At 35.7% G+C, this 24,530-nt stretch overlaps 2 protein-coding genes across 2 annotated transcripts; one reads left to right on the plus strand and one right to left on the minus strand.

The window, feature by feature from the left end:
- Positions 1–1,958: 1,958 nt before the first annotated feature.
- On the plus strand, positions 1,959–17,089 carry LOC122416845 (angiotensin-converting enzyme-like). The gene is made up of 8 exons (XM_043429920.1): positions 1,959–2,140; positions 5,243–5,591; positions 9,252–9,570; positions 12,871–13,095; positions 13,651–14,176; positions 14,590–14,844; positions 15,229–15,404; positions 15,694–17,089. Exons 1-8 carry the CDS (start codon positions 2,130–2,132, stop codon positions 15,744–15,746), a joined length of 1,914 nt encoding a protein of 637 aa, XP_043285855.1. The 5' UTR covers positions 1,959–2,129; the 3' UTR covers positions 15,747–17,089.
- Gnf1 (germ line transcription factor 1) lies at positions 16,073–24,526 on the minus strand. The gene is made up of 16 exons (XM_043429918.1): positions 24,251–24,526; positions 24,004–24,135; positions 23,727–23,927; positions 22,827–23,004; positions 22,296–22,603; positions 21,769–21,948; positions 21,298–21,609; positions 20,964–21,129; positions 20,353–20,568; positions 19,721–19,950; positions 19,310–19,650; positions 18,616–18,834; positions 18,264–18,437; positions 18,069–18,144; positions 17,106–17,288; positions 16,073–16,653 (listed from the first exon to the last, which is right to left on the minus strand). The coding sequence occupies exons 1-16, from the start codon at positions 24,257–24,259 to the stop codon at positions 16,558–16,560; spliced, it is 3,021 nt and encodes a 1,006-aa protein (XP_043285853.1). The 5' UTR covers positions 24,260–24,526; the 3' UTR covers positions 16,073–16,557.
- Positions 24,527–24,530: the final 4 nt, after the last annotated feature.

Consider the following 24,530-nt stretch of genomic DNA (forward strand, 5'->3'; position numbering starts at 1 on the left):
TCAACAGTTTTTCCATTCATTCAGTCACATCTGTCAACTGACCGGTCATGTAATTTACATATAGGCCATTGGTAGCTGTGCACAGAGTTACTGATCTTTACTCGTATGAACTGTTAATCAACACTCGGAAAACTGGCAACAATGAAAATTTCGAAGGTCAAAGTAGACTATTTTTTCTGAGAAAAAATTTCGAATTTGTGCCTGTTCATTTAATTGAATTTCTTTTCGCTCTGTATTTCAAAACATCGTTTTATTCACGTGGAGTAATCGACGAGTGATAACAAATATTATTTGATATTTCGAGCCATTGTTACATGACGCTGAAATTCGCGACGTTGGAGTTCAACGAAATGAACGAAAAAAATATTTGTAATCCACTAATTTTTTGGTTCCCGAATTATTTGTGTACAGGTCGAAAAAATACGGATTGCAATAAATTAGGGAGAGAACAGAATTGAAGAATTAAAAATTATTTTTTCGTCAACTTCGTTGTACAACATTGTGAACTCGAGCGTCATATCAAGAGATCGTGAATACATTGGAATATTGTTTTGGATTCTTTCATGTTTTGTTTATTCGACATAATTATCGTGTATTCGCACGTTACTGTTTTGACTCTCACTGGATGTTGTGAAGTGTGTCCACGATGGGTCGACTTTTCGATTGGAAAAAAATATTATGAAAATGAATGTCAACTCAAAAGGACAACAAGCTCACTTATTGTTAATATGACTATAGTCATCATGTTTTCGAGTCAAAATGAAGAGTGAATATTTTTTTCTCTACCATTATACAAACCAACCAAAAACAAACGATACCAAAAAATGATCAAATAAATATTACAAGATACTTGGTATCCAGATGCTGTTTCAAGCAATTATCCTGTGAACGATATACGGAACACTATCAAAATTGGGCTCTGTTTTGAGTCATTTTTGGAGATGTTCCTAAATCGTTGGCACTGCCATGAACATACATGTCCTTCAGGAATTCGTTTATTTTGACAATTCGACGAAATTTTCTCACAGAAGTTGACGTGATGATAAATTTTTTAAGGGAGCATACGCATTGAGCATGGAAGAATCAATGAACACGAAACCATCGCATGCGGTCGATCTGAAGTATAAAGAATTTCACCGTGCACGGGGACGTTTGGCGGCGCCAAAACGTCCCCGCGCCAAAACATCCTCGCGCCCAAACGGCGGCGCCAAAACGTCCGAGCGCCAAAACGTAACGTACCCCCCATAATTGTCGAATTTTAAAAAGTTTCCAGCACCCCTTCCGCCTTCCCTCGCCGCTGATCCGACGTCTGTGATTTATCATTTTTAATTTTTTCTTGGTTGATTATTCGGGGGGTTATACGGACGAAAAATCGAAGAATTTCAAACATTTTTAGTCAATGGCGAGGGGTGGAAAATTGGAGAGATGAAAAAATAGTCGAAATGGAAATAAATCATTACGCGAACAACAAAAGCAAAGTAAGAAATCCGATTCGACACGGAATACCATGTATATACAATTCTGTAGTCGGTTCCTCATCAAGTGAAACATTGGAAACATTTGCAATCGAAAAAAAACATTCGACACATAAAAAAGACATAAAAAGTCATCGAAATAAATTGAGGTACAAGGATCAACCGGTTCTTACCCTACCCCTAAAAATTCGAGGTAGGAAAGGATATTGACATTAGATTATGGCTCGGGGAAACGAAAGAGGTTTTAAATGTGAAAAAAAGTCAACGAACTATAGAAAAAATAAGCACTTCGTGAGCGAACACATCGTTCAAGTAAATATGTGTGAATGTATTTAGCCAATTAAATCGCTATGGGTGAAAAACCGCAGCAATGTGTATAAAGGCCAAGGAAGAAGTGGAAAGTGTCGCTATAGGCGAGAAGGGAAGGGGGAGTCCGAGACGAGGCGGCTATAGTAGCTGGACGGAGCATAAAAGCATCCGTTACAACATTGTTGGGTGACCAAACGAGTTAGTTTGTCGAGATCTTTTGCAGTCGCTCCACAAGTGCTCGCAATTCCGAAGGCGCAGTTGTGACATTTCGTTCGTTCATTCCCTCGGATCCCGGTGATAACGCTTCCGGTCAATCAGTGTACTAAAATTTTCCGCTCATCGATCATGATTTTCATGTGAGTACTGCTACGAAAGAAGCGATCTAAAAAAAATCGTTTTTATATTTTTATTTAAATGTTTACGGTCATTTCATCTTTCGTTTTTATCTTCCGAATTATTTCTGGGCGATCAAGAAATTTTTTATTTCATTTTTACCGGGGAATGAATTCTGTTATACCTTTGAAAAGAATAAATGGTTTATGTTATCTATCATTCTTGGTAAAATGCTTCACTACCTAAATTTTTGACTTTCGATTCATAACTCAATAACCATGAACGATAGGTAAAAAATGTATAGGACTTAAATTGTAGAGCGTAAAAAAAGCAAGAAAAAAGTATTTTATCAAAATTTCTGTATCTCACGGGAGAACCGAGTTATGGTAAAAAAACTGAATTTAACCCTTTTTTTCAAGATGGCGGAAAATGCCCACAGGAAATCTTGGTCGACAATTTGAAGTTAAGCTTTTTTAGGCCCCCCCCACGTCACATCCAAAATTTAGCATTATCAGTTCACTTGCATTTCTAACCCATTTTTTCTGACGTAACGACTGGACTACTATGAAATCGTAATAATTGGCGTGGAAAAACTGAAATTTAAATAGCCCGAACCCGTGCGATAAGGGGGCTTATGTTCATAAATGTAGCCATAAAGGAATTGGACCTTTTCATTTTTTGTAAATTTTTTGTGACTCGGTACAAAAAGATGAGTAACGAATTAATTGAAATATATTCAGAAAAATAAATAAACGACATTTAGGAAATAACAAAACCAAAAATATTCAATGCATTAACAATACAATTTTTCAGATTCGGTATCACAGGCGCCAAAAATCAGAATTAATTTGTCCAAGTCTCAGATTAGAAGTAGAAGGAAAAAAAATGTTCTGGTTCAGGTAGCGTTCGGCCTATTTAGGCTCGAATGTAGCACATGGTCTGTGTGATTGAGCTGATTAGGGATGCCGAACGTAATGCATAATCATATATTATCTGCATAAAAAGTATCACGTAACCCACACGTTTACACGTAACTGCCGATAAAAATTGATGGCAGAGGATGGGAATGGCATTTTTCGTATCAAAACATTGACTCTCTGAGCTGGAACGTGATTGCCAGTAAACGCACATGTAGATAGAAGTACCGGAGTAAAACGTAAAAGAAGCAACAGTTCAAGGGCACAGTGAGATTGATTAATTCGTTCTAGATTTTATTGGTGCGTTTCCGTTCGTTTTATTCATGTTTGACGGTGATGTAATCCACGATAAGGGCCCGTTTCGTGTGATGGAATTTTGTGAAAAAAAATTGAGCTGAAAAAATCTTGGATGTATAGTGAGGATAAACGAAAAACTCAAAAAGCCTTGAAAAAAGAGGCGAATTTAGTTTTAACGAGTTAAAAAAACGATTCGATGAAACAACATAGGGCAAAATTAATCCATCATTTGAAGTCTACTCACGTTAGACTCGAGTACATGGTCCAGGATACAAATCAAGGTAATTGAGAAGGACGTCTGCGCTAAGATTCGCATCACGAACTCTGAAATTGTTAAAATATACAAGAAACAAACGTAATGGCCTCGATTATGTTCATGATTGATTTTGAAGGACTGTTGAAGAGCTCAGGCGATTTCCTTTTGTTAGTGCACGTTCGAGCGAAACATCGACAGGGCCACAGAAGTTTTTTACTCAACGTGCAAAAAACATGAAGTTGCCTTTTCCTGTATTATATTTCAAAACAATAGCAAAATACTTGATATTTTTTTGAACATCAAGGTTTTACACAATAAGAAAAAAAGAAAATTACAGTTTTCAATTTCTGAATGAAAAAAAAAACAACAAATGTTGAAAAAATAGATTTCTTTGGTATGTCCTCTTTTTCGGTTTCGAACCAAAAAGAAATAGTATTTTCAATACCAAAAAAATAAAATGAAGTATGAAATATTTCAACTGGCCCAAATAATCGTGTCTCCAGATTTTTATGATTTATCGCACCTAAAACCGTTTCATTGCTGAAATTATGACACTGGTATACTTTGCAAAAATTGCTATTCTCAAAGTTGTGTACCGACATTTTATGAGAATTGTCGAGCCGCTGGACTCGATCGCACCTCAATTATCTCGACGTCAAAAGTCGTAAACTAGTATTGTCGTTTATGCAAATTTCCAAATACTATTTCTGCCTGTATATTTTTCCATACAGAAAATACTATTTTTACATGAGAAAAAACCTTCTGCCTGATTGTTTCATTGAAGGTTTCGGACATTTTTCACATTACTGTGACTTTGAAGCGTTTAAATTGTGATTCTAATCGATTTGAAAAAAATCGGTGAGAGCAATGCATGTCCGATGATCGACAAGTCGTGTGAATTGAATCATTGATTTTCATTATCGAGAAATGTCGCAGCTTCTTGACCCCAAGCTTTTAAAAAAATGGGAAATAGATAGCAAAAAGATAGAAATTGCAAACAAGACGCGGGCGGCCGATCTATACTCGAGCTAGGGCGATTTCCTCTCACTTTCGAACTTCCAAGTTGTTGCCGTTGGCAGAACGTTCGACATTTCGACAAAGGTTCTTTTTATATATGCAATAAGTGAAGGTTTTAGCGAATTTTTTTCTTCAAAAATTTGTTTTGAATATAATATTCGATATTTTTCGTCATTTCCATATATTTTTTATGCAGTTTTTTAATTTATTTTTCCTATACTTTTTTAGTGTTTTGGTTTTCCTTGTAAATTTCGTCGCTCACTGTGTGCTAGTTGTACGATCGTTACACCTGTACGAAATGTTAATTTCTGTACTTTTCAACATAAAAAAGTAACACTAACTTTTTTATCTAACTTTGCCTACCTAAAAACAGCGCTCGTGCTTGTACATCTTTAATCTCGTGAAAGATTAATCATGAGCAAGTTCAGTGGTTTCCGATTGGAAAGAGGACAAAAATTTTTGAGTGAACTTATTTATATGTGTAGAAAAATGAGCGAAATGATATAAATTGTTTTGAAGACTGATAGTTGTTTCCTATTTTTTTGTAAGAAATTAAAAAAAAATTCTCCCTCCGCGCTATTTTTATTAGTATTCCTTCGAATAAGAACGCCAACTATTTATCTAACTTTGTTCCACAGATTGGTGGGTCTTTTGACACTTTCGTCGTTCGCAAAATGCGAAAACGCAACAGACGTGCTGGCGGACGATCCCGCCTTCTTGGCGCGTGCGAAGGAACTTTTGGCGAGATTGAATCGCGAGCACGGTGAATGGATCAACAAACAGACGAAAGCCTCTTGGGCTTATGCCTCGAATCTGACGGATGAGAATCTCACTGCCCAGCAGAATGTTTCGGCCCAGTACGCCAATCATGTTCGTAAAATGTGGCAAGAGGTCAAAGACTTCAATTGGACAAATATCGTCGATTACGATACTCGCAGGCAATTTGAAAAATTGGCGACTCCTGGTAGCGCCGCACTTCCGGAGGCGGTAAATATACATTTTCCTTAAATTTTTCGTTCGCTTAAGGAGGGTGGATCGCAACGATACAATGTTGCCATCCTCATAAACCATGTTAAAAATATTAAGAATTTCACAATGATAAGAATTTCATAAAATTTGATAAATGTATTCTTTAAGGAAGTTGAGGCTGTACAGTCATTTTTTTTACCCAAAAGTTATGACCTGTACCTTTCAAAAGTTAGGCCAGTTTACAGTTTGGCAATGTTGCATACACTTTAAAGAAAAGTTGGGGAAAAAAGACGAAAAACTGGTGAAAGCTCAGTCGAAAACACGAACAGTGACGATCCTAGCCTCAAAAAACTGCACGGGAAACGGATTATTAATAATATAATCTCAGCAAATCTCCTAATAAATCTGAAAAAAATTGACATTATTCAGCAAGCCTTGCTCATGTTGCCCAAAAAATTTCATATTTTTAGCATCATTTTTAACGGAGATATCACTGAATGTGTCTTGACTTCCATAAGATTACATGTTATTTGGCCCAAATTGTTATTGATTTTTCTCAGCAACAACGCTCCTAAACTGTCTGAAAATTTAACTGATTTTTTTTTACACTTCACTTTATAAGATGCAATCGGTTTAAAAGCGATGACATCATTTTCATTCTAATGCCTCAACTTCCTTAAAAATATATAAGACAGTATAATTTTTTTTAGATTTTTCTACCACTAGCTCTCGTGTAATTGAATACTAAAGTTCACGTGTATAAGCATACAGTTTACATATATACTAGGGTGGCGCAAAAAAATCGATTATTTTTTTTTTAGGGTCTCCTATGAAAATATGTTAATTTATCATGTTTCAAGAGCTCCCTCCAAAAATCAGCTCAAAAAATGTTTTCTTAAAGGTCGCTCAAGATTTTTAAAAATTCCAAAAGTAGTCAAAATTTGACTTTTTTTATTTAAAAAATTTTTTTGTTCAATACAGCGAAATTTTGTACCGAAAAAACCAATGAGTTTTTGAAATTTTCAACTCAAAATATTCATTTTAAAAGGTCATGATAAATTAACATATTTTCATAGGAGACGCTGAAAAAAAAAATAGTCGATTTTTTTGCGCCACCCTAATATATACAGTTATACATCTCGTGCACAAGAACTTCGATTTAACGATCAATTATGCGATAACCATGTGGTAAAAAAATTTGAGATAAATTGTATTTGTGTACTTGATGCCTAAGAATGTTATCACGAAATTTCATCAAATTCTGATTATTTTGATTTCGTGATCCACCCTCCTTAAAGGTCTCCAAACACCTCAAGGTTATTGCAATCGTATCAATATTTCCATTTAACAATACGAGCTTTCGTGCAGATAGAATGCTTTCTCCGAGCTCCACATGGGATCAGCTTTTTTATATTTTCGGGACCTAACATCATATGTAGAGTCAGTGACTTTCCGAGATACTCAGTTTTATCCGAATCGCGATATTAGCAAAGCGAGGCATATTTTATCGAATTTTATTTTAGGAATAGGTGTACGAAGTTTTCCAATATCAATTTGTAGCCCTCATGTAACTAGTCGAAAACGATGGTTTCCCATAGGAAACCCCCATTATCACAAGAGGCATGTCAAAGAGGAGAGAACAACATTTTTCAGACTGGTTTACTGCATATATTGAAGGCATTGGAAAACTTCAATGTTTTATTTTCGAAATATAGGGTCCGCTCGTTGATACTTTGAAAAAGAATTACGTTTTTTCTAAGCAATACCAACAATTGGTATAATGGGATAGCTGAGTTTAATTTTATAGCACAATTTGTAGAATATAAAAAGAATCCGAATCGATCTCTATTTTATTTGATTGCACAGGTGGTTTTATCACGCAGACGAGGAACATCCTCCAAAATTTTGGTTCAACTAATTTTCTAGATTTTCTGTAGGATTTCAGTTTGGACTTGGTATGGAAGTATGATTGCCGAACTAGGAAAAACTAAAAATATACATAAATTTCGAAGTACTGTGCGCATGCATTTCTCAACAGGATATAAGAGTTCATCTACATTTCCAAAGTTCCATTCAAATAGTCTATCAGTGTCGAAGTACAAATTTTAACGCCTTAAATGAAAGTATAAATAAAACGAAAAAACGTGGTCTGAAATTTTTATCAGCTATAAGTACAATCAAGTAAAACATCTTCAAAATTGACGAATTTTTATTAATATTTTCCATTTATATTACATTAAAATTAAAAAAGGAAATGACAACTTTGGGAAAAATATGCTTGGGGCACAGCAAACCACGAGGTGTTCACTTTTTTTTAGATAACATGAGTAAAAAATCTCAAAATTTTTGGTAAATATGTCGAATTAGTGCTGCAGTTCAAAATTGTCCCATGTTTTTCTGTAACATATCATCGTCAAAAAAATGACATCCTATGTAATATTAAGAAGGGGGAAGAATTCCAACGCTATAAAAAATATAAAAAACCGAAAATAGGAAGCGTTTATTGTGTGTTCCTACTAGTTCTACAAGTCCAACGATTCCACTCGTAGGTCGTGTGGAACGACATGTTAATATATTTTGAATTTGGATATCTGCTTTGACGTTGGAAGTTTTTCCCCTCATTAAAATGATATGGTACACCATTGTTTAGCGATGACGAATGCTGAAAAAAATTAAAGAAGATTTGAGCTGCAGCCCTGATTCGAAATATTTATCAAATGTTTTCATCGAAGTGAAGTTTTACTTTAAATAACTTACATTAGAGAAGAATTTCTATAGAACATTGTGGGGCCTTTTTTTATAGAGCATTTAAATATTTCTAAAAATTCCCCCTGGGCTATGTTGCACATTAACTCCTTGACGAATGGAACAAATTTGAAAGCAGCCAGCGTCATCTCTCTCATATTATTCGAATAGAAAGAATCATACAAATTTGCAACGAGCTGCTTTCTGAAAATATTTTTTTAAAGGCTTTTATTTTGACAGTCGCCTTATCTTAATTTACTGCAATACTACAGAATTGCAAGCCTTGGGAGAGATTGCATTTCTTTGAGATACTCTAGTATTTTATCAGACAGCAACATTTGATCAGATAACAGATGCTTTGCTATCAGAATTTCAACTATGAATCTATTCTACAGCATAACATATTTACGATGATGAATTTACGATGACAAGAAACTAATGTCATTAGAAATTTACGATGATAAAATTCTTTTTTGCAGAATATTAGTTTCATATTTATTGTTAAATATAAGGAAACCCTCAATAGAGCTCTAATGGTAAAAAAACCTTTTTTATTCTCATAAGCTGATTGACACATACTGACTCCTGTCTGGTACAAAAAAAAGTTACATGGAAATTTTAAAAAATGTGAAGACATGTATTCAAGTGTGGGTGATTGATTCGTGTTTTTTTTTTCAAATGGCTACAAATTACAACCAATGGGCGTAGCGAATTTATATTTTTCAACGCGAATCTAATTTTTTTTGCGAATTATTTCAGTGCCGATAAAAATGTAGGGAAAATTTTTCAATGGATTCTTGAAATAAAGGAAATTTTTTATTCTATTTTCATTGGATTTGCAATTCAAAGCAACTTATCAACTTCCAGTAAATAATAAAGAGTAAATAAGTATCGGTGAAGTCAGATGGCGATAATTGAGAAACTAATTTGCAGAAACACGAAGAATTCGGTGCCGTGATAAGCAAGATGCAGAAGACGTATTCGACTGCAAAAATTTGTGATTTCAAACAACCAACTAAATGCGATCTCAGCCTAGAGCCCGAAATTACCGAATTACTCGTAAACTCTCACGATCCTGAAGAGCTCAAGCATTTGTGGATCAAGTGGAGGGACGCAACTGGAAAGAAAGTCAAAACCGATTTCACGAGATACGTTGAACTAAGCAACGAGATCGCACGACTCAATGGTTTCGATGACATGGCTGCTTATTGGCTCAGGGATTACGAAGCTGACGACTTCGTTCAACAAATTGGTAGGATAAATAATTATTTCTTTTCATCGACTACTCTCTATTCAGGAGATTGAAAATATTGTAATTTTCACAAGTTTGAGATGCCTTGTTCATTTATTACTCGCAAATACCACGAAGTTTATTGTGATTTTTTGCAATTTGAAAAAAAAAGAATTTTTTTGGGGCAAATGGAGAACCTTTCAAAAATTTGATTGAATGTTTTTCTTGCCTCTAAATTCAGTCCATTGTATATGAGAGTAAAAAAAGATGCAAAAAAAGCTTTGGAAAAATATGAAAATTGAACGAAAATTGAACGAAAAATTTTTGAAAAAATTTTGTAATATAAATAGATTTTTGTCAGGTTAGTGGTTTTTATTCTTCCGAACGACAGGGCTCGTGGAGGTGAAAGAGAAAAATGGAGACTGTTCACGTTTTATCTTTAACTTCTTTATTGTTTTGTTTGGGGTACGGTTGTAGCTTTACCATTCCTTTACTACGGATGGACGGTACCGATCGTATGCAGATTGCCCGCACGCTTTTAATAAATATATTTCGCGGTCGTACTAACTACTTCAAATTTCGACGGGACTGTCGGGCGACGACCCGGTCTCATTCTCGTCCCTCGCCAAACTGCCTCTTAGGCTTATTTGCCTCTTTCTTCTCCCCTTTCTCGAGGTGTGAACACACCCATCCCCACTGATCAGTGGTCGAAACTAAATGCTAACAAAAATATAAAAAATCGAAAGAATTAAAATAAATCCGTATTTATCGAAATATTCCGTTTCGCTACGGTTCCCACTATAAAAATCCCAAACTAGAAAAAATTAACCCGCTGAAAAATCACGGACCTCGCTATAACTAATTAATCTTTCCCGCGGGATCGAATATGATGACTGAACTATATGTTTGTTGTTTGTAGTTCGAACTTTGATATTTCGTTTTTTTTTCGTGGATAAACAAAATATTTTGTTGATTTTTTTATGTCATAAGTTCATTCAGAATTTTCATAACGTCAATAATAATTAAGAAAAATGAGTTGCCAGTTGAAAGCTTATTCGAAAACGAAGGAAATGAATGAATCGAGTTTTTTCAACAACGAAACGAAACGAGTCGCAGCAACTTCAATGAAATTAAAAAACTTGAAATATTTTTTTGTTTATTTCATCGAAAGAAAACCTGGTAAATTCTGTTTAAAATTGAATACGTTTGAAGAATACATTTTTTAAGGAAGATCACACGAATCTAATAAAAATCGAAAATTACAACTTTAAGAGATGAAATTTGGAAATATGCTAGAAATATCAAACGTGAATCTATTCCTACATTTTTTGAAGGGTTTTACCATAGATGCTCCTATGGCAGGCACTGCCTGTGTGATGATTTGGATAAGAAAATAGAATGTTTTTAAATATCAATGATGTCTTGAGAAATTCTTGTTATCGATGAAAATGACTTGGGAATGGAAAAAGAAAAACACTTATTTAAGGTTAAAGAGTAATAACGACATAAATGGTGGAAGGTTTGACAACACCATGAGCCAGTTGGTTTAAGGAGGGTGGATCGCGACGATACAATGTTGCCGTGCTAAACCATGTTTAAAATATTAAGAATTTCATAAAATTTGGTAAATGTATTCTTTAAAAATATATAAGATAATGTACATTTTTTTAGATTTTTCTACCACATAGCTCTCGAGTAATTGAACACTAAAGTTCACGTGTATAAGCAATAAGCATAGAGTTTACATATATACAGTTATAGATCTCGTGCATAAGAACTTCGATTTAACGCTCAATTATTCGACAACCATGTGGTAAAAAAATTTGAAAAAAATCGTATTTGTATACTTGATGCCAAAGAATGTTATCACCAAATTTTATCAAATTCTGATTATTTTGATTTTGTGATCCACCCTCCTTGAAATACAGATATGCATACGCATATAAATAGAAAATGGCTCTTGTCACATTTTGCTCTCGCTGGCCACGTATGAGGGCCGGAGACAACTTTGCGGGGTTCATCTTCGCGACGTTCCACCTGACAAGGCCTTGGTGTTGTCGGACCCGGACTGGAGCTACATCACGTATACGAAACGTGATATACTACTGATGATCGCTGGCTGTATAGTCCTCGATTACCCTCCAATCCTCGACTCGCCATGTCAGGTTTTCCGTCGTTAGGGAGACGTCAGGAATCGTCTCCCTGACCCTGGCCTTCGGAAAGTGGACGTCGAGTCGGTGTTAAGGACCACCAGCCCGAGCCTGGACGTCACGTCCAGGATTCGTCCACCCCGAGAGTCTTGCCAGGGTTCCCCCCACTCCAACGCCTTGGCGTTCAAGTCTCCGACCACTACCAGCTTGCCCTCCATAGTCCGGGCTGCGTCCTCTAGGCCATCAAGTTTGGCCTGGAAATCCGTGATCGGCTCGTTCGGGGTGAAGTAGCAGCTGACGTAGGTTACGTCGCCGCTCCTCGCCCAAACGAAGCCAGAGCCCGAAGCACGGTCGACGACCTGGAAACGTCGCCGATCCGAGACCCATATAGTCGCCGTGCCGAGGGTGTCCGAGGTACCATCCTGGCCCTTCCCTGTCCCGATACTGCTCGCTGATGAGTACGATATCAGCGGCTTTTTCGAGACAGATCTGGGTCAGGAGGTCGTCGGCTACCCTGCTCCGGTGGAGGTTTCCCTGGAGGACAGACCTCAGGGTCGTCCTCAACCTCGGCGCAGAGGAAGCACTTCGGGCTCTCCTTACGGCCCGAAGTGGTCCACATCGGTACACCAACGGCCGTGGTGGCCCTAGCCAAGACACTTAAAGCACCTCGACACATCCACCCGCCGCCGAATCCTGCAGCTGACCCACCCGATCTTCACGCGGGTGGACTGCAAAAGTACCTTGGCGCTTTCTTCGTCAACGGTCACAATTGTAGCCACTTGCTCGCGTGAATTGGGCCGGGTCAGATTGATCTGCAGGACCCCGGTGTGTTCCGGCTCGTGGTGCAGCAGTCCAGGTCGCCGATCTCCAGTTTTGCCCTGGGGACCAGCTCCCTGGCATAGCTTGCACCTACCACCATGTTTCTGACGGTCTCGGGCTCAATCGATTTACGAATTGAGTCCAGGACGTCCTTGTAGGACTTCCCTGGGGCTGGCCTAAGCAAGATAGCGTCCGGTTTTGGTCGAGCCGCTTTCCTCCTACGTCGGTGAAAAATATTAAATATAGAACCCATAATAATAATTAAATAATCATGTAAAATAGCGAACATTTGAATCGGTCGCAATTATAATTTTTTTTATCGAAATTAATAATAATAATTATATCATTTCAGAAACCCTGTGGACGGAGTTGAAGCCTCTGTATTTGCAATTACACGCGTATGTGAGACGTCAATTGCGTTTGAAGTACGGCGAAGATATCGTCTCGAAAGACGGCCCTATTCCGGCCCATCTTTTAGGGAATATGTGGGCTCAAACGTGGGGTGAAATTATTGAATTTAGTACCCCATACCCTGGTAAAAAATTGCCGGAAGTTACTGAAGCTATGATCCAACAAGGTAAATTTCGGGTAATTCATCATTCCATATATAAACCTGTTGACTAAAAGTTCGGCTGCTTTTCAATCAAAAACCTCTGAACTATTTAGGACGAATTGTTTACGGGATTGAAATCGTAATTCAGAATATTTTTGTTTTTTACGAAAATGTTAATTGAGAGTTCGAACTTTTTGTTGAATTGTGAAATTAATTAATTGCTGGGTTGGTATATTTGAAAAATATTGCTAACAGAAAATAAAAATTTTAATTATGTTCATTTTTTACGGCAATATGTTGATAAAAGGAAGTTGAAGTTTTCTGTTCCATTTTCAAGTTTGTCAGGGCGTCGGTGCATTTAAAAATATCGTTGAAGAAAAACTGAATTACCGATTTAAAGATAATAAGGGTTCGTAAAAAGTTACACTGGTTTTTATGAGATAATAGGAAGCTGAAATATTGAGAGCCTTTTTGAGTGGCAAAAATGACACTAAGAATAAAGATATACGAGGCAAGAATATTGATTTGAAGTTTCAAAAAATTCGACGAACAAAAGTTGATAAAAGAAAAAACGTTTAGGTTACAACGCAACGAGTATGTTCCGCTTGGCGGAGAATTTTTTCGTCTCGGTGAATTTGAGTGGGATGCCGGAGCTTTTTTGGGAAAATTCAATTTTGGAAAAGCAACAAGGGATCGACATGATTTGTCACGCTTCGGCGTGGGATTTCTACGACGGTAAAGACTTCCGTATAAAGCAATGCACGCGGGTGAACATGGCGGACCTGGCAACGGCACATCACGAGATGGGACATGTCCAATATTATTTGCAATACAAAAACCAACCGACCGTTTATAGAGAAGGAGCGAATCCAGGATTTCACGAAGCCGTCGGTGATACGATATCGCTCAGTGCTTCCACACCCGGGCACTTAAAAAATCTTGGCTTACTCGATGAAGTTTCCTCCGACAACGAAGCCGTTTTGAATCATCTTTATTTCGTTGGCTTGGACAAAATTTCCTTCCTACCCTTTGCTTTTATGATGGACAAATGGCGTTGGGGTGTTTTTCAAGGTCAAACTCGCCCTGAAACTTATAACTGTGATTGGTAAGATAAAAGTTTTATTTTCATTGTTATTATTTTATTATTATTCGTGCATTACTTTAGCAAGGTAAAAAATTATAATGAATATGCTGTTATGCCCTTAAGAATTTTCACTTTTCATAATGGATCGTAGAAAATTTGTGTAATTCAAACGAATGTGGAAACTTATCGGCGTAATATTGTCGGAAACTTGATGTTTACAAGAATTTCGGAGCTCGCTGATATATTGCACGAAAAATATTGGCGAAAATTACAAAAACTAACTAATTATAGATATTCATAAATTCGTGAGATAAAACGTTTCAATACTGTGGGCACATCGTTCAAATTTCAAATACAATCGATCAATGTCACTCATCGTTAAAAATTTAACTTGAAAGTAGGTACAACTGAAAATTAAATTAAATTTTTCGTAGGTGGTCACTTGCCGAGGAATACCAGGGAATAGAACCCCCGGTTGATAGATCGGAAGATGACTTCGATCCGGGCTCAAAGTATCATATAATTGCTGACGTCGAATACATAAGATATTACGTAAGTTTCGTGATACAATTCCAATTTCACAAGGCCCTATGCACAGAAGCGGGTGAATACGATCCCAAAAATTCGACGAGCAAACCTCTCAGCGAGTGCAACATTTATGGCAGTCAAAAGGCCGGTCAACTTTTCAAGTAAGAAAAACTCAATTCGTATAGAGAAATAGTCGTTTGGAATAAGTAAAATTACAGAATTAGCGGTTCACAAAGTTTCAACTAATACAATGACGTATTTGGAAAATAAAAATTTATTGCAAAAAGTTTCTGACAGTGCTTGATAGAAAAATAGGATAATTCGCAGAGCTGTATTTTGAGGTGTTTCTTCCATTGGGGAATTTCTCTACAAAATATATAAAAGTACAAAGTTATGAAAATAAAATCGAATTCATAGCAAGTGTTTTTCAAAAGAATTTTCCATTTCATAGACAATTACCGCAAAATTGATTATAAAACCTCTTCAACGTTAATGACAGAACCAAAAAAAGCTTGGCTGTAACAACACTGATGTTGCATTTTCAGATCGATGCTCGAGCTCGGATCGTCAAGACCTTGGCAAGACGCAATGGAAAAAATAACAGGTCAACGAAAAATGGACAGCAGCGGACTTTTAGAATACTTCCAACCACTTGCGGATTGGCTGAAACTCGAGAATGAAAAAACCACGGAATATATCGGCTGGAAACCGAGCAAACGAAGTAAGTTAATTCACCAAACCGTTGGAATTCGCAAAAATGATATACAAATTAACTTTTGAATCATGTATATTTGACTCTGTTCAATTTTTTCGTAACGGAGCTATGACTAGTCGTCCAGTTTAATACGTTTTTTGATTAATTTTTCATAAAAGTTGGAGTATTGTTTTTCCATATGAAAAATTCAATTCGGTTCGTGGAAGTCAAGCTCTTCAGCAATTTCATTTGCGTATATATTTTCAAGGGTATATTCCACTGTAGCTAATTATAAAAATTCATTGTTATTTTCAAGCTTGCACTCCAAAAATGGAGGCAGTCGCAAAAAACGCAACGGTTCTTCAATAGACAGGATAGTTCCAAGTCTGTGCAGAAAGACGATGTCTACGAAGCTGTAGAAAATCCGGGAAAAAAGAAGAGCAGATCTCTGCAAGAGCGTACTTATGATTAAACGTAAATATTAGTGAAAATAAGCGTAACGATGTATTTCTCAGAAACCCAGTCCATCAAAGTTTCTTTAAGAGGAGCGCCTTTGGAAACAAAAATTTTTTGAGCCAGAATTTGGGTGAGATACTCTATGAAAATAAAAGGACATTTCAACTAGGAAAAACAAAAGTAGTCGACGTTTCAAAAATGTAAAAAGTCATGAAATTCGAATTTAGAGACACACGGTAGAAAAACGAAAATGATCGATTTATTAGGAAATTAATAATACACGGTCACAGATCACATAAGATGACACGTTAAATCACCGTTGAATCGACAAAAATTTCTAACACTAACGTGATGGGATTTGTACAAAGATTTTCATCATTCGGAATTAAGTTAATAAATCGTCAAATAAGACGACAGAAGTTCCTTAGAAAATAGGCAATGGTAAATGTACATGCTTGAAAAATTATTTCGAGACGAGATTCGTATGTTTTATTGAGATTTCCACTTGAATCGTTTTGGATGACGACGAAGGACGAAAATGGAATAATTATTATTTGTTAGGATTTTTTTATCGTTGAGTTAATGCCAATTTTCATTCATGATTCAACGCGACCGATTTGCTTTTTTTTTTATACTCAACGAGCTAGAAATGCATGAATTGAACTTTGATGAATGCCATGAGGGATTTAAAAAACGCAAGTTAAAGCAAATCAATGGTGCAAAGTTACTTGGCTTTGCCACGCCCGCGCCCTCGCTTTGTTGTTTTTCCTTCAGTTTTACTCGTAGATGCGGTTTTGGTGCTTGCCGTCGTTTTCTTGGCCTGGAAATGAAGAAAAATGATTGTCAAAACAAACTTAGTTTTTTCTCTTTTCAGTTCGTTCTGACGTTTGAAAATGGTCTACAATGAATGTGATCAATTGTTGATGAAATATTTCTTTAATGATAAAAACGAATGAAGATATGTTTAAAATTTGAGTTTTTCTTCTTTGAAAGTAAACAGATTGGGAATAAAAGAAGATTCAAAGACGTAATAAGAGGAGGTTCTATTATTCATAATAAAAATAGAAACGTTTGAAAGATATAAAATAACTCCCGAATTTTTTTTCCCGCCATAGAACCGCTTATTGAAAATAGAATCGTTGGAAAATCTTCGAAATATAATTTTAAAAAATTAGATATTGTGAAATTCGACAGTGAATCGGAATGTGAAATATAATGAACAAAAATTGAAATAAAATAGAATGCATTGAAAGTTATACGATAAAAAAGTACCTTGATCATTTTGTCAGTGTCCACATCATTTTGGTCTTCATCAGAAACCTCATCCTCGTTTTCGTCTTCCATGAAGCCTTCGTCCTGCGAGGCTTGATTGCTTTTCTTCTTGGGCCCAGCGTTTATCAAATAAGGTGCCGGGGCCGAGGATTTATTATAAGCTCTTGTGAATGCAGCCCTTACCTGTGGATTAACACAATCAAATTTATAAGAGTTTATCTTGACTTCGAACACCATACGTGAAAATTTTTGGAACCACGTCAACTCTGCGTTTTAACGTAAATTTTGAATTCCGAGATATTTTGAATCTTCTTATGTTTAACTGACCGATGATCGATTAATTGTTAAAAAATTAATTACTTTTTAACGGAATGGTTATTGGAAAAGTTATTTCGGATTATGAACGACGATTAGGATCAATTTTGAGATTTGTTGATGCAATGTACAGGACAAATGTAATAACATAAATCGATGCACACACTATTCCATTAATGATAAGACATGAGATTGTACACGGTTTTCAAATTTCAATATAATTATTATAATTTTCCATAAACGATGGTACCTAAGGACCAGTTTCACTTCGTACTACAAAAAGTGAGGACGTTTCCTTGATACTGAAAATAATTAATGGAAAAACAACTGCATTTTCAAAGAATACTTTCAATTTGTTCCTAAACATATAATCCCTAGTATCACAAATTCGTATCGTATTGTTCCAAAATCAATGAAGCTTATTAATAAATGAATTAGTATATTGGATCAAATTGAAGGATTTTGAAGATTCGTAAACAATTAAAAACTATCTTTTATTTAATAGTTTTGATTTCTGAAAGTAATGTTTTCGGAATGTGATTCGGATAACGAGCAAAATAAAAATTTCATCTACAAAGATTCAGAGACGCACATAAAACTCATCTATGCGTTAATGCATTATCGATGCTCATAAATAACTGGACGAACCTTGCTGTCTATGGCTTGCCACGGATCACGCTGTCCTGGCCACAGGGAGACTTCAACGAGAGATTCTAAATCCTCTCTGAAAAAAATTGTTCTCAATTTTTTTTTAACCATTTAACGAAATATTCAATCATGATGATATGATCACCGCGCAAGGATTATGAAATGAACTAGTAACAATTATTATACCATAATTACCTGAGTAAGTGATAACTATCCATGACCTTGAGAGCTTCATCAATGCCGTCATTTTCCTGAAGCGCCAGGGGCCGAAGAATGGTATCTCTGAGTTGTTTCAAGTAATCGATGTTGATGGATTCTTTACTAGCGCCAGTAGCAAGTCGAGTGTGGACCGTAATTTCTTGCAATAGTCTATAAGTGGATAAATGCAAATATTTATCAGAACAGATAACACGAAGTATTCTGATTACTTTTTAATTAAATGACTCGGGGAAATACATGACAAAAAGTGTGTGCACATCTATTTTAAATGGAACAGAATAAAGGATATGTATCAAAATTGAATTTTTTCCAATCGAATTCAACGTACCTATCGAATTTTCCGCGCTTCGAGTTTCGTCCGAGCCAAGACGGGAAATTGGCTTGTGCATTGAGACGACCGGACATAAGAGAGCCCGGTATCACTGAAGAAAAACACGCCTGAGTGGGTAACAGCGACCATGCTCCATTTCCGCGTATAGCATTCTCTATTAAATCTCCCATCGCTAAACTGTCGGCGGTTCGTGCTATTCTTATCAACGTTTCTTCCCTGAAAAAGTTTGAACAAAATCATTCAAAATAATTATTCTCCATTAGCAGTGAATTTCCGAAGAGGGCTCTAAACATCAGCCGAAACGGAATATTTAAACAAAAAATCATTGACTTTCCCTCTTATGGGATACATGGCCACGCTGAAGCCGCAATTAGCTACATTATAGTGAATCAATAAATTTTGGCCTTAAAACGGTAATTTTTTCAGTTAAAAATTTCGTTAATTTTTCCAAACGCATGTGCTTCCTAAGATGATTTATCAAATTTGCGATCACTCAAAATTCTGTTTCACACTTTTCCTCTACAGAATTAAATTGACGAAAAAACAAAAAAAAACAGTTATACGTTATTTTCTATTTATGGAAGAGTAATGCGCATTCATTAATTCTTCCCGATATGTCAAGCTTCCATAAAAAGGCGGATCTGCATTTTAACTGAAAAATGAACATACCAAAAAAATGAAAATTCCTTACTTAGGAGCATTAGGTGTTACAGAGAGATAATTCTCCTGAACAAAGAGGCCAGCGATGTTGTAATCGTGGAAGAACAAATCACTTTTATCGTGTATGCTCATGTGTTTATGATCATCGGCACTGAAGACTTTGCGTATTACATCCCAAGGTCCGAGCCTCAAATCCTTTTTGGCTTTCTCTGTTTTTGATTCTCCTTTTTCCGCGAGGTTTGACGAAGCTCCTAGCATCGCTAATTGATTGATGACTTGTCGAACATCCTGATTTGTCGATTGTATCAGTTGGTCGATTTCTTCGGTCGTAACATTAATGTTTTCCTTGTGACACAAGGATTTCATAGCTCCCTAGAAAAATAATGAAAATTACTATTTGTATATAAACGAGAATTAATTACAGAGACAATAAGTTATTTACTCTTATTTGCTCGACTCGAGGCTTTTGGAAGCGAAGGTCGAAAGTATAATTCGCGAGGGTTCGCATTTTTGGATGGTTTCGATCGTTGCATATACAAATTACGGGAACATCGGAACTTTTTATCAATGCTATTAACTCTTGGAGACCGCCACGATCTTCGTTCCCAGCCATACCGTCCACCTCGTCCATTAGTAATACGTGATTCTTTGATAATTTTTTACTCGAGGTTCCTACGCAGTATTTTATGGTCGTTATATTGTTTAAAAGATGAACTTCATACGATAGAATTGTTACAATTTATTATAAGAAACAGGTCATTCAGTGGATTAAGAATATTTTTAAATGAGCCTTGAAAAACTTGATACTTTTGCTGTTGGTGTGATAGATTAGTTATTAATAGTGATTAATGGATGATTTTTCCCTCCCCCTTCTTGATGCTACAGACTGGATTGATGAGGTGCTCGAACATTCAAAAGTTAATCCACAAAAATTTACTTGTTCTTTTCGGAAATTTAGAATTTTTTTGCATCAAGTTTTATTAGAGTCGTATTTAGATGAAAATCATAACATCAATGGAACGACAAAAAAATAGGTACACGCATTTCGCCAATTATGTGAAAGTCATTTCAAACCTGAGAAATATCCCGTTACGGTATTGTTAGACAGAATTCCAGAAACTTCTTCTTTCAACAGTCTCTTACTCCTCGTATCGGAGGCATTAAATTCAAGAAGGTCAAGGCCCAGTTCAGCACAAACAACTTGGGCGGTAGTTGTTTTACCAATTCCTGGTGGACCAGACAAGAGGCACGCTTTGAAAAATCCACCGTCATCGTTTTTAGCGTATGGATCTGCAAATGAATTTTATTTTATAAGATAAATTATTTTAAGTTTTTTCGTGAAATGAGTAACTTCACTTACAAAAAATTTGCGTATAACTATTTTTTTTTAAATATGTCGACATATTTCAAGTATACGAATAATTTATAAAAAATTACATTAGTTGCAAATCGTATAGTGTCCTTTTTCTATGAGTAAGAAATTCCCATTATGTTTTTCCCAACAGAAACATATTATTATCATTGTTTTTAATCATAAATATCATTGTAAATAGAAAAATTAATCGAATAAACTTATTATGTGCATAATTTTTTATTGGAAAGATTTCAACTCGATTGAGTTGTTGATCATTTAGACCATAACAAATGAAACGTTAATGAGTCTCAGATGACATAAAAAGTCTTACTTGGACGGCTGACTTTGACGCTTCCGTTTTGATTCTTGTGCCAATTTTTCAACCAGGTATGAAGTTTTTTCGCGTTGCTTTTATCACCATGTTGACCAATTATTTTGTTCATAGTTTTCGGCCGGTATTTTTCAACCAAGGCGATTTGTTGAACGTTGGTCTGCAACTGAATTCATTCAAATATAATTTTGGCAATTTCGAATGATCATTGAAAGAAGAAAGAATGAATTAATCTTTAAGGCATATACATTCGTGTATGGCAATTTATAGCCGAAAGCATATGATAAACCCGCTTATTCATTAGTCGTTCAATTTAATCACTGAAAATCGCTACCTGTGAATTTTCAGTAACACTCGTAGGTTCTGAAAGTGTTGTCACTTCTTTTTTCGAACTTTCACCCGAAGATTCTGGAACTTTAGGTATGCTTGGTTTTTCCTCCTGAGGAGAAGTTTTCGTTTCTTTCAGGGTACAAATTTTTTTTGGGCTCGGACTCGTGTCAGTTTTCTCTGGGGATCTTGATCTTTTTCTATGTCTCTGAGTATTTCGGGGTGAAGCAAGAACAACGCTGGATTTTCCAGCAGGCCTTGTTTTGATGAGATCCAAAAGGTCGTCCTCGGATATTTGTTTAGTTCCAAGGGTCGCGGCCTTTGACAAAACAATACCAGATTGTAAAAAACATTCTATCAAAGGTGAATACGATTAGTTTAAAACAAATATGAAAGTCGAGTGCAAGAGGAATATTTAAAACATAAAGAAACAAAAACAAACAAAAAAATACTTTGTGCTGACAAGAATCAAGTTCACCTTTTCTAATTTTGAAGCTCCCGGTTCGTCGCCAACTATCATGTAATCCGTTTTCTTCGACAAAGATTTGACTACTCGGCCTCCATATTTATGTATCAGTTCTTCAGCTTCCTCACGTTCGAGCGATTCCAGAACACCCGTAATTAAAAATGTGAGACCAGCCAAGCAATTGCTGGCACCCTAGAATAAACCAAACTTTTTCAAAAAAATTCGGGTATTATGTTGCCAAAACAATTCAAAAATAAAAAGTCCGATTACCGAAATAATGCAATACTTGGCGACATCAAAAAATGAACAATTTCGTTAAGCGTGATTCTATAGAATATTTGAAAATTTACAGCACTTATTGAAGAAATTATATAATTATTCTGACTGACAGTTATTTTGTGGACGTGACTGTGATGAGAGTGCTTGAATAAAGATAGATTTGTCAATCAGCATTTACTAAAGTTGAAAAAAACAGCAATCAAACCAATATCGATGCAAAATGTAAATAAAAAATGTGCGTATGGCAATTGTTCACGTACATCAGGAATCGGTTTAGAGCCCGGGTTACGAGCTCCTCCTCTCTGCAAATAGTTATTATACAGAACAGCTCGCTGTTTCTTTTTCTCAATACGTTCCTCATAAACATCGATGGTACCCGAATCTTTTTCCTTCTTTTTAGGTTCGTGTTTTTCGAAAACTATATCTGTCGTTTTCTTTGAGCTTTTCAAATTCAGTTTTTTTTCATGAGTTGCAACTTTTGTGAATTTCGATTCGTTTTCACCTTCTAGCAGAGAGGTCTTTTTATCCATGTTCTCTGGGCTGTTGTTTTTCTGCTCACTGCTTGAACCTATTGAGTATTCATTTTTATTGATATCGATTGACTCCAGTGTTAATATTATTTTAAATAAAATAAATAATTGTAATGATTATACGGTCGAATTTTTATATAGAAAAAATAGAAATGTAAAGAAAAATATAAAATCAATCAAAATAATAAATGAGAATAAGTTCTATTTTTAATATGAAATATGCAGCATGCAGAAAAGAAGGATACAAATTCTCAGTTTTACCCTTGTCTTGTCGCGCTTTTTTCGTTTGTACATTCTCTTCAGGTGGATTGACTTGCTCCCTTTTTACATGGGATTTAGTATTGTCCGAACCTATTTTCAGAAACTCTGTTTCTATCTTTGAGGTGTCTAATTGGCACAGAGTTTCTTCAAAATCTTTATCGTCATGGAATTCAGTTTCCTGCGATTCAACAATTTCAAATAATTTTTGTGATGAACAATTTTTTTTAATACCGCATATTATTATTGTGAAACTGCCTCAAAAGTTTGATTTTTTTCAATGAAAAAATCCCCATATTATTATCCACGTACTCAAATCAAATTCTTGATGCAGATAACATAAAACATAGCATAGGTAACACGCACAAATGACAGCCAAAGCTGTACATGAACGTTTTTGGATATCTAAAAACGAGACTACAAAAATGATCTTCATTCTCTTCATTGATGCATTATGAACATCTTGTTATTCAATTAAAGCTCACTGGTCAAAGTTTCAAGCAAAAATGGTAAAAAAAATCTAAGGGAATTACAATTTTAGCTAACCCAGTATATTTGTATGGAACTTTTTGTATTGTAAATGTTTTATCGGCCCGCCTATATTTCTTAAATCATACAATACTTCCCAAAGCCCAGCTTTCTCTGTCATAAATGAAATAACTTCACAAAAATAAAAAGTACAGAACTACAGAAAATAAAAATGAAACTCTTAATATAACTTTTGAACCTATCGTGAATAAAAAAAAATTAATTCTACTCAATTAATGTTTAGTTTATGAGACTCAGACAAAAGTTCAAACACAGTTTGTGTTTGAGGTAAAAAGTATACTGGACCATTTCATGGAAAGCAGCAAAAGATGTTAGCACTCTGTTAGGAGTTGAAGTAAACGTAAAACAACATACCTTTTTCAGAAGATTTTTGGCAATGGAATTTTGTGTTACTCTTTTGGCAGTTCGTTTGCCGAAAAAATCGGAAGGCGACACTTTTTTCATTGTTTTTTCATTCTTTTGGTCCTTTGCAGGCGAATTCTTTTTAATGCGTTTTTTTGGAGTGTCATCTTCAGAATCGCTTAAAATAACAGTTTTTGTGGATCTTTTCGAAGTCTTAAAGAGAATATTAGATTTACATGAGTGACAAATAATGAAAGTGTTTAAAAAACTGTCAATTTTTCGTACGTACTTTAGTATCTTTGCTCGAAGTTTTCGGCTTTTTTTCATCTTCATCAGAGGAGAGTATTGAGTTGTTCTTTGCTTTGGATTTTTTTGGATCAGTCGATCCTCGGGATGACACTTTAAAGTATGATTTTATGTCCTAAAAAATCAAAAACACGAGAGGAAACATCGAATGCGTTAGATATTAATATTTTATTTGAAATAAAAAAAGTAGGTACGTTTTCACGTTGATCACTGAGTCAAACATAACCTACCCTCTGCATTTTTGTTATGGCGTTGAATAATTCAGGAACCACTCCCACTTTCAGGACTAAACTTGACAACAAAAATTAAATTATTATATCTACTGACACGTAACACTAATGATAACTTCAATAATAAAACGCGGCAACAACACAAAAATTAACATCAATGCGTCAAGCGTTGCTAGTGTACTCAGTGTACGTGCGACCTGCGACGGCTGCGACGACGTGCGTGCTTATCCCTTGTGGATTCCGCGCGTAAAATACACCTGCGACTATGACAGTGTGTGAC

The sequence above is a fragment of the Venturia canescens genome, chromosome 10 (assembly GCF_019457755.1).
Source record: "Venturia canescens isolate UGA chromosome 10, ASM1945775v1, whole genome shotgun sequence".
Taxonomy (NCBI): domain Eukaryota; kingdom Metazoa; phylum Arthropoda; class Insecta; order Hymenoptera; family Ichneumonidae; genus Venturia; species Venturia canescens.

What these genes read in the sequence shown, in the direction of transcription:
- Gnf1 (XM_043429918.1), bottom strand. An exon ending in CTCGAGTCGAGCAAATAAGA is followed by an intron (nt 19,651 to 19,720) that starts GTAAATAACTTA and finishes TTATTTTTCTAG; the next exon opens with GGAGCTATGAAATCCTTGTG. An exon ending in GGCAAGCCATAGACAGCAAG is followed by an intron (nt 17,289 to 18,068) that starts GTTCGTCCAGTT and finishes GTTAATCCACAG; the next exon opens with GTAAGGGCTGCATTCACAAG.
- LOC122416845 (XM_043429920.1), top strand. An exon ending in TGAAGCTATGATCCAACAAG is followed by an intron (nt 13,096 to 13,650) that starts GTAAATTTCGGG and finishes AAAAACGTTTAG; the next exon opens with GTTACAACGCAACGAGTATG. An exon ending in CTGGAAACCGAGCAAACGAA is followed by an intron (nt 15,405 to 15,693) that starts GTAAGTTAATTC and finishes GTTATTTTCAAG; the next exon opens with CTTGCACTCCAAAAATGGAG.